Source organism: Bos mutus, chromosome 3 (assembly GCF_027580195.1).
Source record: "Bos mutus isolate GX-2022 chromosome 3, NWIPB_WYAK_1.1, whole genome shotgun sequence".
In the NCBI taxonomy this organism is placed as follows: domain Eukaryota; kingdom Metazoa; phylum Chordata; class Mammalia; order Artiodactyla; family Bovidae; genus Bos; species Bos mutus.
The window spans coordinates 49,942,359-49,956,076 of NC_091619.1; the positions used below are offsets into that span (position 1 = coordinate 49,942,359).

Here is a 13,718-nt window from a genome sequence, read left to right on the forward strand (position 1 = left end):
ATGGCTAGAACCTATACTGAAGTGAGTTCATGAGTATGTAAGAAGAAAGCAAAAAAACAGGAAGGATACAGGGAAAAGGTGAGTTTTAAAGATGAAATACTAGAGCATATTTATAGCATAATAAAACTAACCTGATAGAGAATGAAAGATTAATGATGCATGAAACGGGATAACCAAAGCAATAAAATCCTTAAGAAAGTAAGGAGGGAAGCAAGATTCAGATCATAAATGAAGGCAATGGCCCAAAGTAACAAAAGAGAAAAAGATCCTGTTATAGGCGTTTGCCCTAGTTGACCCCTCTGTCTGGAATGTTCTTTGAACCTATCATGTATGTATCTCTTTCACTACTAAAATCTAAACTCTAATACAGAATAGTGTTTTGGTACATAAGAAGTACCTAAATATCTGTTCAATCAATAAATCAACACCAATTCAATTATGGCAAAGTTTTTTCTTTGCCATAAAGTATCAACATGTAATCACATTATTTAGATTATGTACCTACCAATGTGCATAAAAAAAATAACATGACTTAAGCAATAGAATTGGAGAAGGAAATGGCAACCCACTCCAGTGTTCTTGCCTGGAGAATCCCAGGGAGGGGAGCCTGGTGGGCTGCCGTCTGTGGGGTCACACAGAGTCGGACATGACTGAAGTGACTTAGCAGCAAGCAATAGAAAGCTTCTACTAAAAGTCACTTGGAAATCTACACCTTCCCAAACTTGAGTTCTATCACCTCTAACGCCTTCTTCAGCTTTTCCAGTGCAAGTCAATTTCTCACTCGAACCACAGCACACGCTATGTGTAATTTCACCTGACAGTTTTTCTAATGCACTGCCTTATTATTTTAAGAAGTTTTATAATGCTTAGGCTTATTCTGTAAGACTTAAGATCAATCTTCAAAAATAAGAACAAAATAAAAAGTTATTAATCAGTAAGTATCTACCTCACAGGATGGATGAAAGTAAGCTATAAGTCATGATCCACCCTAAAAATCTATTAACAACTAGGAAAAAAGTATATCATACTATCAATAAAACAACCTCAACCGTCCCCTAAAGTGGAACAAGTTTCCTATGTCCCAGTCACTTAACATATACCTTACAAATATTTATACAAATGAAAGCTAAATAATTTCCAGATATCATAGATGAAGAAACATGGAATGATTATAGAACTTAACCAAGGTTTATAGCTTCAGTGACCCAAAGATAAACCAACATTTGAACTGTGACAGTCTTCGTTTACCTCTTCAATAACCCTTCTGAACACTTAAAATTAATTTTCTAATTTCTTATTTAAATATGATATTAGCTGTAAAACATTTCCCATTAAAGTTAAAAAAATTTTTATGTGAATCACTTTTAAATCTTTATTGAATTTGTTACAATATTGCTTCTCTTTTATGTTATTTTGGCCACAAGACATGTGGGATCCTAGCTCCCCAATTAGGGATCAAACCTGCCCCTGCTGCACTGGAAAGCAAAGTCTTAACCACTGGACCACCAGGGAAGTTCCCCTCCCTCCTAGAGTTTTGAGTTAAGAATTAGAAAATGAGAATCTTCAAACCCAACAGCAACTTTTCATTCTTAGCTAGGGGATCTTTTGGTACAGAAATTATCGGCAATTTTGGCCCTCTTAATTAATACAACACAGATACATGATCCACTCAAATAGCAATTGCAACTATGCTTTATTTGGTGCCCACTATGTGAATGGCATAGGGCTTCCCAGGTGGCTCAGCAGTAAAGAATCTACCTGCCAATGCAGCAGATGTGGGTTCAATCTTTGGGTCAGGAAGATCCCCTGGAGAAGGAAAAGGCAACCCACTCTACTGTTCTTGCCTGGGAAATCCCATGGACAAAGAAGCCTAGCAACTAAACAACAACAACGTGAATGGCACTATTCTATAGGAAACCTGCTGCAAGGCCATAATCTATGTAATCCTAATCTTGTATGACAATCATTCTGACAGCCATCTTTGTGCTCAAGGTTCAGATTGTTTAAAGGGACATTTTATACCAATATAACAGGATGTAGAAGGACTTCTAGATGTCTATCTCCTTTCAGGGATTTATTTACTTTTGGCAACACTGCATGGCTTGCAAGATCTTAGTTCCCCGACCAGGGATCAAACACATTTCTCTGGCAGTGAGAGCACCAAATTCTAACCACTGGACCACCAGGGAATTCCCAGGGATTTATTATTTAGTTCCAGTCATCATACTTATACACCCATACACAAGCATTCAAATATGTATGACAGAGAAAGAAAGAATCAGAACATAAATTTTTTCTTGCTTACCTTTCTTTATTCTTTCCTTACCACCCACAACTTGTTCTTCTTGTGGCATCTGAGATAATTTCTGCCTGAACAGCTTTTCTAGAGCTTGAGCCATAAGAACAATATCATCTCCAGGCTAGAAAATACACAAAATGCAACGAGTTTACACAGTATGGCCACTGTATCAAATTTCTATAATTTAGGCTACCTTAGTGAAGGCAGTGCCATAGTACTCTTAGACAGTATTTACTAAACAGTATTTATTGCTTCTAAATTAAGTTTAGAAAACAGTATAGCAGCTCACACTTAAAATTCTATCATCCTACCCCTTTAACTTCTAAAAAGGACTGGGGATACCTTTCTGAGCACTAAAGGGTTATAATCCAACCAATCTTACTTATACACTAAAGTATTAGAAATCAGAATTTCCACCTTACAAATAGGTTACAAACAAAACATATTCATGGGTGTGGAAAGTACCTCATGGTTTGACTTGATGTAATTCAATTTTCAATTAAGTAAGTAATAAAGTGACACTGTAGAGCTAAGTTTTTAAATCTTAACTATCTGCTTAGAAGTCTTCAACTTGCTTTACTTGACTACTGAGAAAAAAGTAAATTACAAAGCAAAAGCCTAAAGTGGAGACACATTTCTAAGTTAGCTATTAACAGTTCAGGAAAATGACTGAACTTTCTTTTAAAAAATTAAGGACTCTTTAGAATTATTAAATTAAAATGAATTTACCAATGGTATTGTCAGAACACTATTAGTTATGATTTTTTAAAAAATTCATTATTGACTATAGTCTTAAATCTCTTACATATAAGGTGGCACTGATGATTACCTTGGAAACCAAACCAACATTTCTATTACATTTCAGTGTCACTAGTGATTCTGAATAAATGAGATATAAATTAAAAAATTTCTAGATATGATAGGACCACTTAAAAAAGACGCTGTACTTAGGGAAACAGGAATCCCATATGGAGGAAAACTGAATACACAAATCCAATTTTATGGATGAAAATAAAAGTGAAGACTAAGCTCACAACGTCCACGTATATTATCATACAGCCTAACACATTAACATAAATACAAATACTACTGCTGGGATAAAACAGAACATGTCTGAAGTTTAAGTTAAGTTGTATGAAGTACATCATTCATTTGGCTTCTTAGGTTATAGCTAGCAATCCATACCATAAAAATTTAACTAAGTTTAATGTATAATAAGATTTATCATTCATCTTATAACTAAAATGGCAGAAATGTAGATGAGAACATTTTGAAATAACAGTTTACTCACAGAAACCAGGATCACTGGTATTTTATTTTTTAAAAACATAATAAGCCATTATAGCTACTCAAACAAAAACATAGCAAAATGAACAAATACTGCTATGTGAAAATTAGGAAATCAAGTAAAAAACAGTATTTTTACAAATATATAATGTACCCCAAATCAAGACTTGAAATTTGAAGTCAACACACTTATTTATATACATCGCCTCTATGTAAGAGCAAAGAATTAGCATGTATGGCATAAGGCTTACAGACCTTGTTGTATAAATAACAATTTGAGAACATTGTATTGAAATCTTCTATACATTCCGAAGCTTTCACATAATATTTATGTTCCAAGCGCTTCTTGATTGTATTTAAATCCATTGGGTTTTTTATAATGGTATAATAATCCTATGGTGTAAGAAGAAATTCTAAACGTTAGTTGTAAGAATGAATTCACAACAATTGGTACATAAAGAATTTTAAGAAACTATACACCTGTAACTAGAGACAGAAATTAATTACCTTTAAAAGCCATAATATGGAAATAAAACCTTTTGTGATGAGAAACAAAGTTGATTACCATGACATTTTTCTTCAGAGAGAAGAAAAACAAAAGCCAATAACAAAATAGAAAGCATAACAAAATAATAAAAGAGTAGAACCATCCTGGAAAATAACAAGTAGAGGGCATGAAGAAAAAGAAACTAGGATTTATGAGTACAATCTCAGCTCCACAGTTTACTAGTTATATTACAAATTCTTAAGCATTCCACTATCAGGTGGCTAAATGGTGGTGCTAGTGGTAAAGAATCTGCCTGCCAATGAAGGAGATGTGGGTTTGAACCCTGGGTTGGAAAAGATCCCCTGGAGGAGGGCATGGTAACTCATCCAGTGTTCTTGCCTGGAAAATCCCATAGACAGGGGAACCTGGCAGGCTACGGTCCATGGGGTCTTAAAGAGTTGGACACAAGTAAAGTGACTTAGCATGCACAAAAATTTCTAAGACCTAAAGTTGAATTCTGTGCGTGAAGCACCTGAGTCTGCCAGGATTTGTCAAGAGGGACTTCTTGGAGAAGGGGACATTTAAGACAACCTTACATCAAAAATCAGGAACATATGCTATAAACAAGAAAGCATATACTTATAATTTACCAGAAATTACTAAAATGAGAATTTCAGTCCTCAGAAAAATGAGTTTTTTGGCTAAAGAAAAAATATTCATTGGGATATTCTTTAGTGGTGCTGAATAACTTATTAAACATACTTCATAATATTAGTCTGTCAGTGGACATTTACGGGGCTTTATTTGTTTTAAACAAATATAATTATAAGACACACTCACAGGCAATTTTAGTTTGACAGCATCCACAGGCTGCTGAAAAGGCCAGGAGAAACTATGCTTCCACAAAGCCTTCAGGACAACCTTCTGTAGATACTGCAGCTGATTCGTCAATCGCCCATTTTTCTTAGTATTTATATACTCTGGTGGTGGAGGGTTAACAATAGCTGTTTGTCGACTTGGCAGAGACATTCTCAACTGCTTCAAATCCTTATATTCTAGTGTTGTCTACAGGTACATATCCTATTAAAAAAAAAAAAGAAACCAAAACAACAACAACAAAAACTGAGTTATTTTCAAAGCACCTTTAAAATGGTTTCTATAGGAACAGAAAAGTTTCCTTCAAAAGTAGATTTCGTATTTTAAAGCATATCATGATTAGGACAGCAAAAAAAAAAAAAAAAGCAAATTATTCAATTTGAAAAACAAACACGAACCTTTTTCTATGTAAGTACTAAAAGTGGTTTCATTATGTATGCCTTCGTTTTGGGTGATTTAAGTTACTCCAATGTTTTACAGTAATTTCTTTCTGCCTTTCTTAAACACAAATTGAGGTCTTAGCAGGAAAAGTCTATAAATTCCTGGTTTAAAAAAAAAGAAGTAATAGGGAATGTTAAAGGTAATGTGAGTATACAGTTTATTCTACAACTATTAATTAGTGAAGGGAGAAAGGCAAAGGAATTTTTCTGGCTAATTTAAATAAAGTGATTTATTTTAAAAGTGAATTATTAGGAAGAAAAATGACTAATGTTAAAATGCTACTGTTCAGCGCATATTACAACTAACATAGAATAGTTTAGAGCTTCATGAATATTTCAGAGAGATGGTACCTAACATCCCTAGACGACATTACTACTTTAAGGATAAAAGAGCAAAGGTACTACCAAGTGTATCAGCAAAATGAAAAGTATGATTATTAAATAAATTGTCCATTTTTAGAGATCAGTGTTAACATTTAGCCAGTATATGCACACACACATACACAAATATTGCATTAAAGCAGTGTTAGTTTTCAACTCTTGCTGTAGAATTGTGGCAAAATACATACAGCGTAAAATTTACTATCTTAACTCTTTTTAAGTGTACTGTTCAAAAGCATTAAGTATTTTCATATTTTTGAGCAACTTATCTCAGAACTTGTTTATCTCACAAAACTGAAACTCCATACTATACGCATTAAACAATTCCTAAATCTCCCCTCTGTCCAGCCACTGGCAACCACTGTTTTAATTTTCTGTTTCTATTAATGTGACTAATCCAGTAATCTCATATAAGTACAATCACATAGTATTTGTCTTTTTGTGACTTGCTTATGGTGGCTCAGCTGGTAAAGAACCCGCTGTAATGCAAGAGACCTGGGTTCGATCCCTGGGTTGGGAAGATTCCCTGGAGAAGGGAAAGGGTACCCACTCCAGCATTCTGGCCTGGAGAATTTCATGGACTGTATAGTCCACGGGGTTGCAAAAAGTCGGACACGAGTGAGTGACTTTCACTTCACTATCTATCTTAGCATAAGGTCTGAGGTTCATCCATATTGTAGCATGTGTAAGAATTTCCTTCATCTTAATAATAATATTCCATTGTATGTATACACATTCTGTTTCTCCATTCATTCATTGACAGACACTTGAGTAATTTCCACCTTCTGGTTATTGTGAATAGTGCTGCTATAAGAAAAACATATGGGTTTCCCAAGTGGCTCACTGGTAAAGAATCCACCTGCCAATGCAGGAGATGCAGGTTCAGTCCTTGGGTCAGGAAGATCCCCTGGAGAAGGAAATGGCAACCCACTCCAGTATTCTTGCCTGGGAAATCCCATGGACAGAGAAGCCCGGTGAGCTACAGTCCATGGGGTTGCAAAAAGAGTCGGACACGACTTAGTGACTAAACAACAAATAAATACCTCTTCAAGACACTGCTTTCAATTTGTATGGATATATCCCCACAAGTGCAGATGTGGAATTGCTAGATCGTATGGAAATTTTTAATTTTTCGAGGAATCCCATACTGTTTTCTACAGCAGCAGCACTGTTTTACATTCCTACCATTTAAGGGTTCCAATTTCTCCACATCCTCACATGTGCTATTTTCTGTTCTTTTGATTAATAGTAGCCATTGTAAAACCCACTCCAGTGTTCTTGCCTGGAGAATCCCAGGGACAGGGGAGCCTGGTGGGCTGCCGTCTATGGGGTCGCACAGAGTCGGACACGACTGAGGTGACTCAGCAGCAGCAGTAGCTATTGTAATGGGTGTGAGGCACTGTGGATCATTTAAAAAAATACCAATGGCCTTCTGAGATGGCCCACCCACTGTCTGTGGAGTGTATTTCTCCCAAGGCCGTCTTGCCTTTTCAGAGAATCACTGTCTACAGAATGTGTATCTAAATAAACCCAGTTCTAGGTCCCAACGCCTGGAGATATGGCTTGAGAATCAGTTTTACTTCTTTTTTAAGTTCCCTGGACATTCTGATATATAGTTAAGATTAAGAACATTACTGGGGCTTCCCTGGTAGCTCCACTGGTAAAGAATCCATCTGCAATGCAGGAGACCCCAGTTCGATTCCTGAGTCAGGAAGATCCCCTGGAGAAGGGATAGGCTACTCACTCCAGTATTCTTGGGGTTCCCTGGTGGCTCAGACAGTAAAGAATCTGCCTGCAATGAGGGAGACCTGGGTTTGATCCCTGGGTTGGGAAGCTTCCCTGGAGGAGGGCACAGCAACCCACTTCAGTATTCTTTCCTGGAGAATCCCCATGGACAGAAGAGCATGGCACGCTATAGTCCATGGGGTCCCAAAGAGTCGGACATGACTGAGCCACTAAGCAAAAGAACCACTACACTAAAATGAATTAACTTGGAGATTATTATCAGTCTTACAATTTTATCTCATCATTTCACTTTTCTCATCTTATACAAATATGCACTAGAACTCAATAAAGTCATTGAAAAGAAAGAAGGTGCTATTTCAGTGTTGCAACTGAAACTGGCTCTTATCCTGGCTTTGCAATTATTTAAAGGTAGCCTACCTTTTGAATACCCAAATCACTACATCCTCCTTCTCCACAGATAACCACTAAGATGACTTCTATCCCCATACATTAAATTGTGACTGTTTTTTGAATTTTACATAAATATAGTATTGTTTACTATGTATTACATTGTGTCTGGCTTTTTTACCAATATTGTTTTTGAGATTTATCTATGTTTTTGCCTGTTGTATTCTGTTGTAAAATCATATCAAAATTTATCCATTCCTATTGGGACTTTTAGGTTTTCCAATATTTAACTATGACAAATAATGCCATGAAATGCTTTAGTGTATATGTACATGCCTTATGTTGGGTATAAACCCAGAAGTAAAATTGTTGGGACAAAGGTTATGTATATGTTCAACCTTAGTAGATACCACCAGTTTTCCAAAACGTACCAATTTATATACACAACAATAGTCTAAAATTTCCAGTTATTCCATATCTTTGTATTTGCTATTATGGACAGCTTGCATTTTAGCTATTCTGGTGGGTGTAAGATGGGATCTCACTGTGATTTTATTTCTCTGATGATTCCTCCTCCAAAATAAATCTCAAATTCTCACTTCTTCCACTACTATGACCCTAAGCCGTGATCATCCTTTAACAGACTAACACCATCACCGCCAGACTGAGCTGAAACCTTCCAAGGTCTGGTTCATTGTTCCCTCCACCTCCTTTCCTACTCTCCCAGCTCAATTTCTTTTTTCACTTCTTTGCATCAAGCCAGTTCCAGTCTTTGGGCCTTTACACTCTGCTTGAAATGCTCTTCTTCTAGATCTATTCAAAATTGTCAGCTCCTTAGAGTGACTTTTCCTTCACATTCTCATTTTAAATAGGCATACTTAACTAGCTCCTCCCCAGCTCTAATTTATCAGCTAATACCCTCTTCACTACTATTATGTTTACCCACTTGTCACTGTCAGTCTTCCAATCCAACCCTCCCCCTAATCCCCAAAATGTAAATGCTGTTTCAGCTTATGGACCTTGTTTGCATTGATTCAATGCATAAGACAGAGCCCACATATGCTGAATTAAAGTGTTTAGGTTCAATTTTATATTAGAGATAGAGCAGATGTGACTTGTTTATATAGGGAAAAGTGGGGAGAGAAATCAAGAATGTTTTACATCTAAGTTCCTGCTGCTCAGGAATCTGTCTTCAAAATAATAATAATAATAATGAATGAATGTATATCAATTATAAAACACCATTCTCAAATTTGTTCCACTCCTCAAAATCTCAGCCTCAGGGCTTCCCTGGTGGTCCAGTGGCTAAGATTCTGGGCTCCCAATGCAGGGGGCATGGGTTTGAGCCCTGGTCAGGGAACTAAGACCCCACATGCTACAACTGGGACATGACAGTCAAAAAAAAAAACCTCAGACTCACTATCTCCATTTGCAAATGATCTCAGTTTATAAGAAACTTTATTTAAACATTAATCTCTTGGTTTCTTTTATTCCCTAGTCCATTTCCTCTTATTTCATAAGTACCTCACCTCTCTTCCATAAGGATCTTCTTTCCCTTTTCCCAGAAACCTATTGTTTCATTATTCCTTTATCTCCATTATTGTATGTTTCTTTTTTATTATGTTTATGAAGGCTTTCCTCTACTTAAATAAAGATTATGCAACACATGGTTCTGCTTCCTGCTTTGTCTTAAGGTTTCATTTTCTATGTGTTTATCTGTTATTAACTTCTGCTGATATCTCTGCCCACAAACACGTTCTAATCAGCATCTTAAAATTATTTTCCTTAAAAACACCTTTCCATACAAAAATCTGCATGCAGTAGCTTTATACATAATTACCAAAACTTGGGAGCAATAAAGATGTTCCTCAGCAGGAGAATGGATAAACTGTGAAGCAACAGTCAGACAATGGAATATTACTTAGTGCTAAAAAGAAACGATTTATATAACCACAAAAAGACATAAAGGAATATTAAATACAACAACAACATATGACATTCTGGAAAAGGTAAAACTATGGAGACAGTAAAAACCTCAGTGGTTGCCAGGAGGCAGGGAGAGAAAAGGATGAAAAAAATGGAGCAGAGAATTTTTACGGTAATGAAAATACTCTGTATGATACCATAATGATGGATACATGCCATTATACATTTGCCCAAATCCTTAGGAAGAATAACACAAAGAGTGAACCCTAATGCAAACATCAGATTTTAAATTATAATGTTGTGTCAACAAAATTGAAAAGTACAGAGATGAACAAAATGGTTCATCTACTGTAACAAATATACCATTTTGTTTCAGGATGCTCCTAACAAGAGACTATGCATGTGTTGGGGCAGGAAATACATGGGAAATCTCTGTATATTTCAATTTTGCTGTGAACCTAAAGCTGCTCTAAAACAAACAAACAAACAAACAAAAAAACCCTTGGGTGCAAAAAATTTTGTGAAGGTCAAATATATCCATCTGATTTCTCCAGCTCTCTTTTGAAACTGCTCTCCCAAGATCACTAAAATATTTTGAAATAGTCCAAATCCCTCACTGGCCTTCCTCAGTTATCTCCCCAGACTCCTCTGTAGTATCTATAATGGCTAGCAACACTTAAAATTGTTCCCTTTTGCATCCAATACACCCATAACTACTCATACCACTTCCTCATATGACCATTTTATTTCAACACTCGTCCACATCTTCTTAATTGTATTTTAATCAGACATCTGTACCAAATTAGTCAAATCTAAAACTGAGGCTTTTGTATTATTTAGGAAAACAGTACGAACTAGTAAAGACTTAAATACTATGTATTGGGATAAAGACACACACACATACACATACACAGATATATACGTCCAGACAAGACAAAATACAGTCTACATAGCATCTATAAAGAATTTTTGCCAAAAATGTGTAACAAGCTTGTAGATTTAACATTTTTTTAACAGAAAATTCAATGGCTACAGCTGTGCTGTCCAGTATGATAGCCTCTAGCCATACGTAACTTTAAATTTAAATTAACCAAAATTACCAAGATTAAAAATTTAGCCTCGGGACTTCCCTGGTGGTCCAGTGGTTGACAATCTGCCTGACAATGCAGGAGACATGGGTTCAATCCCTGGTTGGGAAGATCCCACATGCCTTGGGGCAACTAAGCCCATGTACCACAATTACTGAGACTATGTACAGCAATAAGGACCCAGTGCAGCCAAAAAATTAATTAGTTTTTTAAAAATTCAATTGCATTATAAGTGCTTAATAGCCACATATTCCTAGTGCCTACTGTATGCGACAGTGCAGCTATAGAACACTGCCATCACAGCAGAGAAGTTTTTTGACACCTGCTAGAATAAAACAAAAATCATGAGACAAATTTATAATATGGAAGATTTTATAAGACAAATGGCCTAGCTTTTTGTAAAAACTCAAGACTTAAAGAAAATTAGGAACTGCTCTGAATTAAGACATAATTACTGAACTCAACTTACTACCCTATGTCAAATTTTGGTTTGAAGCAACTATTAAAGACATTTTTGAGGACTTCCCTGGAGGTCCAGCAGTTAAGACTCCACACTTCCACTGCAGGGTGCACAGGTTCAACCCTGGTTGGGAAATTAAGATCCTGTGTGCTGTAGGGTGTAGTTAAAAAAAAAAAAAAAAAAAAAGACATTTCTGGGGACAATGAGGGAATTGGTTCAATAGGTGTGAGAACAGTAGGACAATTATGTAAGGGAAAAAAGTTTACCTTAAATACATGCTCAAAAATTTTAGTGTGACCACTGCAACAAAAAGTATAAAATACCTAGGAATAAACCTACTTAAGGATACAAAAGAACTGTAGACAGAAAATTATAAGACACTGATGAAGGAAATTAGAGACAACAATAACAGATGGGGATATTCCATGTTCCTGGGTTGGAAGAATAAATAATGTAAAAATGACTGTACTACCAAATGCAATCTACAGATTCAACTTGATCCCTATCAAATTACCAATGGCATTTTTCACAGAACTAGAACAAAAAATTTCACAATTCATATGAAAACACAAAAGACCCTGAATAACCAAAGCAATTCTGAGAAAGAAGAATGGAGCTGGAAACAAAGAATGGAGCTGAAGGAATCAACCTTCCTGACTTCAGACTATACTACAAAGCTACAGCCATCAAGACAGTATGGTACTGGCACAAAAACAGAAATATAGACCACAAGAACAAGATAGAAAGCCCAGAAATAAAGCCACACACCTATGGGAACCTTATCTTTGACAAAGGAGGCAAGAATATACAATGGGGCAAAGACAGCCTCTTCAATAAGTGGTGCTGGAAAAACTGGACAGCTACATGTAAAAGACTCAAATTAGAGTACTTCCTAACACCATACACAAAGATAAACTCAAAATGATTTAAAGACCTAAATGTAAGACCAGAAACTATAAAACTCTTAGAGGAAAACATAAGCAGAACACTTGATGGCATAAATCAAAGCAAGATCCTCTGCGACCCACTTCCTATAGTAATGGAAATAAAAACAAAAATAAACAAGTGGGACCTAAAATTAAAAGCTTTTACACAGCAAAGGAAACTATAAAGGAGGTAAAAAGACAATCTTCATAATGGGAGAAAATAATAACAAGTGCAACAACTCACAAAGGATTAATTTCCAAAATATACAAGCAACTCATACAATACAAGAAAAACAAATAACCCAGTCAAAAAGTGGGAAAAAGACCTAAACAGACATTTCTCCAAAGACGACATATAGATGGCTAACAAACACATGAAAAGATGCTCAACACTGCTCGTTATTAGAGAACTGCAAATCAAAACTACAATGAGATGTCACCTCATACCAGTCAGAATGGCCATCACCAAAAAGTCTACAACAATAAATAATAAATGCTGGAGAGGGTGTAGAGAAAAGGGAAACCTCTTGCACTGTTGGTGGGAATGTAAACTGATATAACTGCTATGGAAGACAGTATGGAGGTTCCTTAAAAAGCTAGAAATAAAACCACCATATGACCCAGCAATCCCACTACTAGGCACACACCCTGAGGAAACCAAAATTGAAAAAGACACATGTACTCCAATGTTCACTGCAGCACTATTTACAACAGCTAGAACATGGAAGCAACCTAGATGTCCATTGACAGATGAATGGATAAAGAAGCTGTGGTACATATATACAATGGAATATTACTCAGCCATAAAAAGAAATGCATTTGAGTCAGTTCTAATGAGGTAGATAAACCTACAGTCTATTATACAGAGTGAAGTAAGTCAGAAAGAGAAAGAAAAATACCATATACTAATGCATATATATGGAATCTAGAAAGATGATACTGCTGAAATTTGCAGGGCAGCAGTGGAGACAGACAGAGAACAGACTTATGGACGTGGGTTGGGAGCAGGGGAGAGGAGAGGGTGAGATGTACGGAGAGAGTACCTTATGTAAAATAGATAGTGAATGGGAATTTGCTGTATGGCTCAGGGACTCAAACAGCAGCTCTGTAACAACACTAGAGGGCTGGGATGGAGAGGGAGATGGGAGAGAGGTTCAAGAGGGAGGGGACATATGTATACCTATGGCTGATTCATGCTGATGTTTGGCAGAAATGAACAAAATTCTGTAAAGCAATTATCCTTCAGTTAAAAAATAAATAAAAACTTCTGTGTGAATAGTAACATTTGTGAAATGTTTAAAGATTTGGGAGAAAAACCTATATAGACAAGCAAACAGAAAAAACGTTGACATTGTTGGTGTTATACAGGGTTCCTTTGTACTATTTTATCCATTTTTCTATATCAGCAATCTTTA

The 13,718-nt window shown here is 36.1% G+C and overlaps 1 protein-coding gene across 1 annotated transcript in view; it reads right to left on the minus strand.

The window, feature by feature from the left end:
• BRDT (bromodomain testis associated) overlaps positions 1-5,102 on the minus strand; it is a 40,704-nt gene extending 35,602 nt beyond the window's left edge. The window contains exons 1-3 of the mRNA XM_005894705.3: positions 4,914-5,102; positions 3,842-3,979; positions 2,306-2,420 (exon numbers count right to left, since the gene is read on the minus strand). Coding sequence (XP_005894767.1) covers positions 2,306-2,420; positions 3,842-3,979; positions 4,914-5,102 — 442 coding nt within the window. The remainder of the gene's footprint in view (positions 1-2,305; positions 2,421-3,841; positions 3,980-4,913) is intronic.
• Between the last annotated feature and the right edge of the window lie 8,616 nt (positions 5,103-13,718).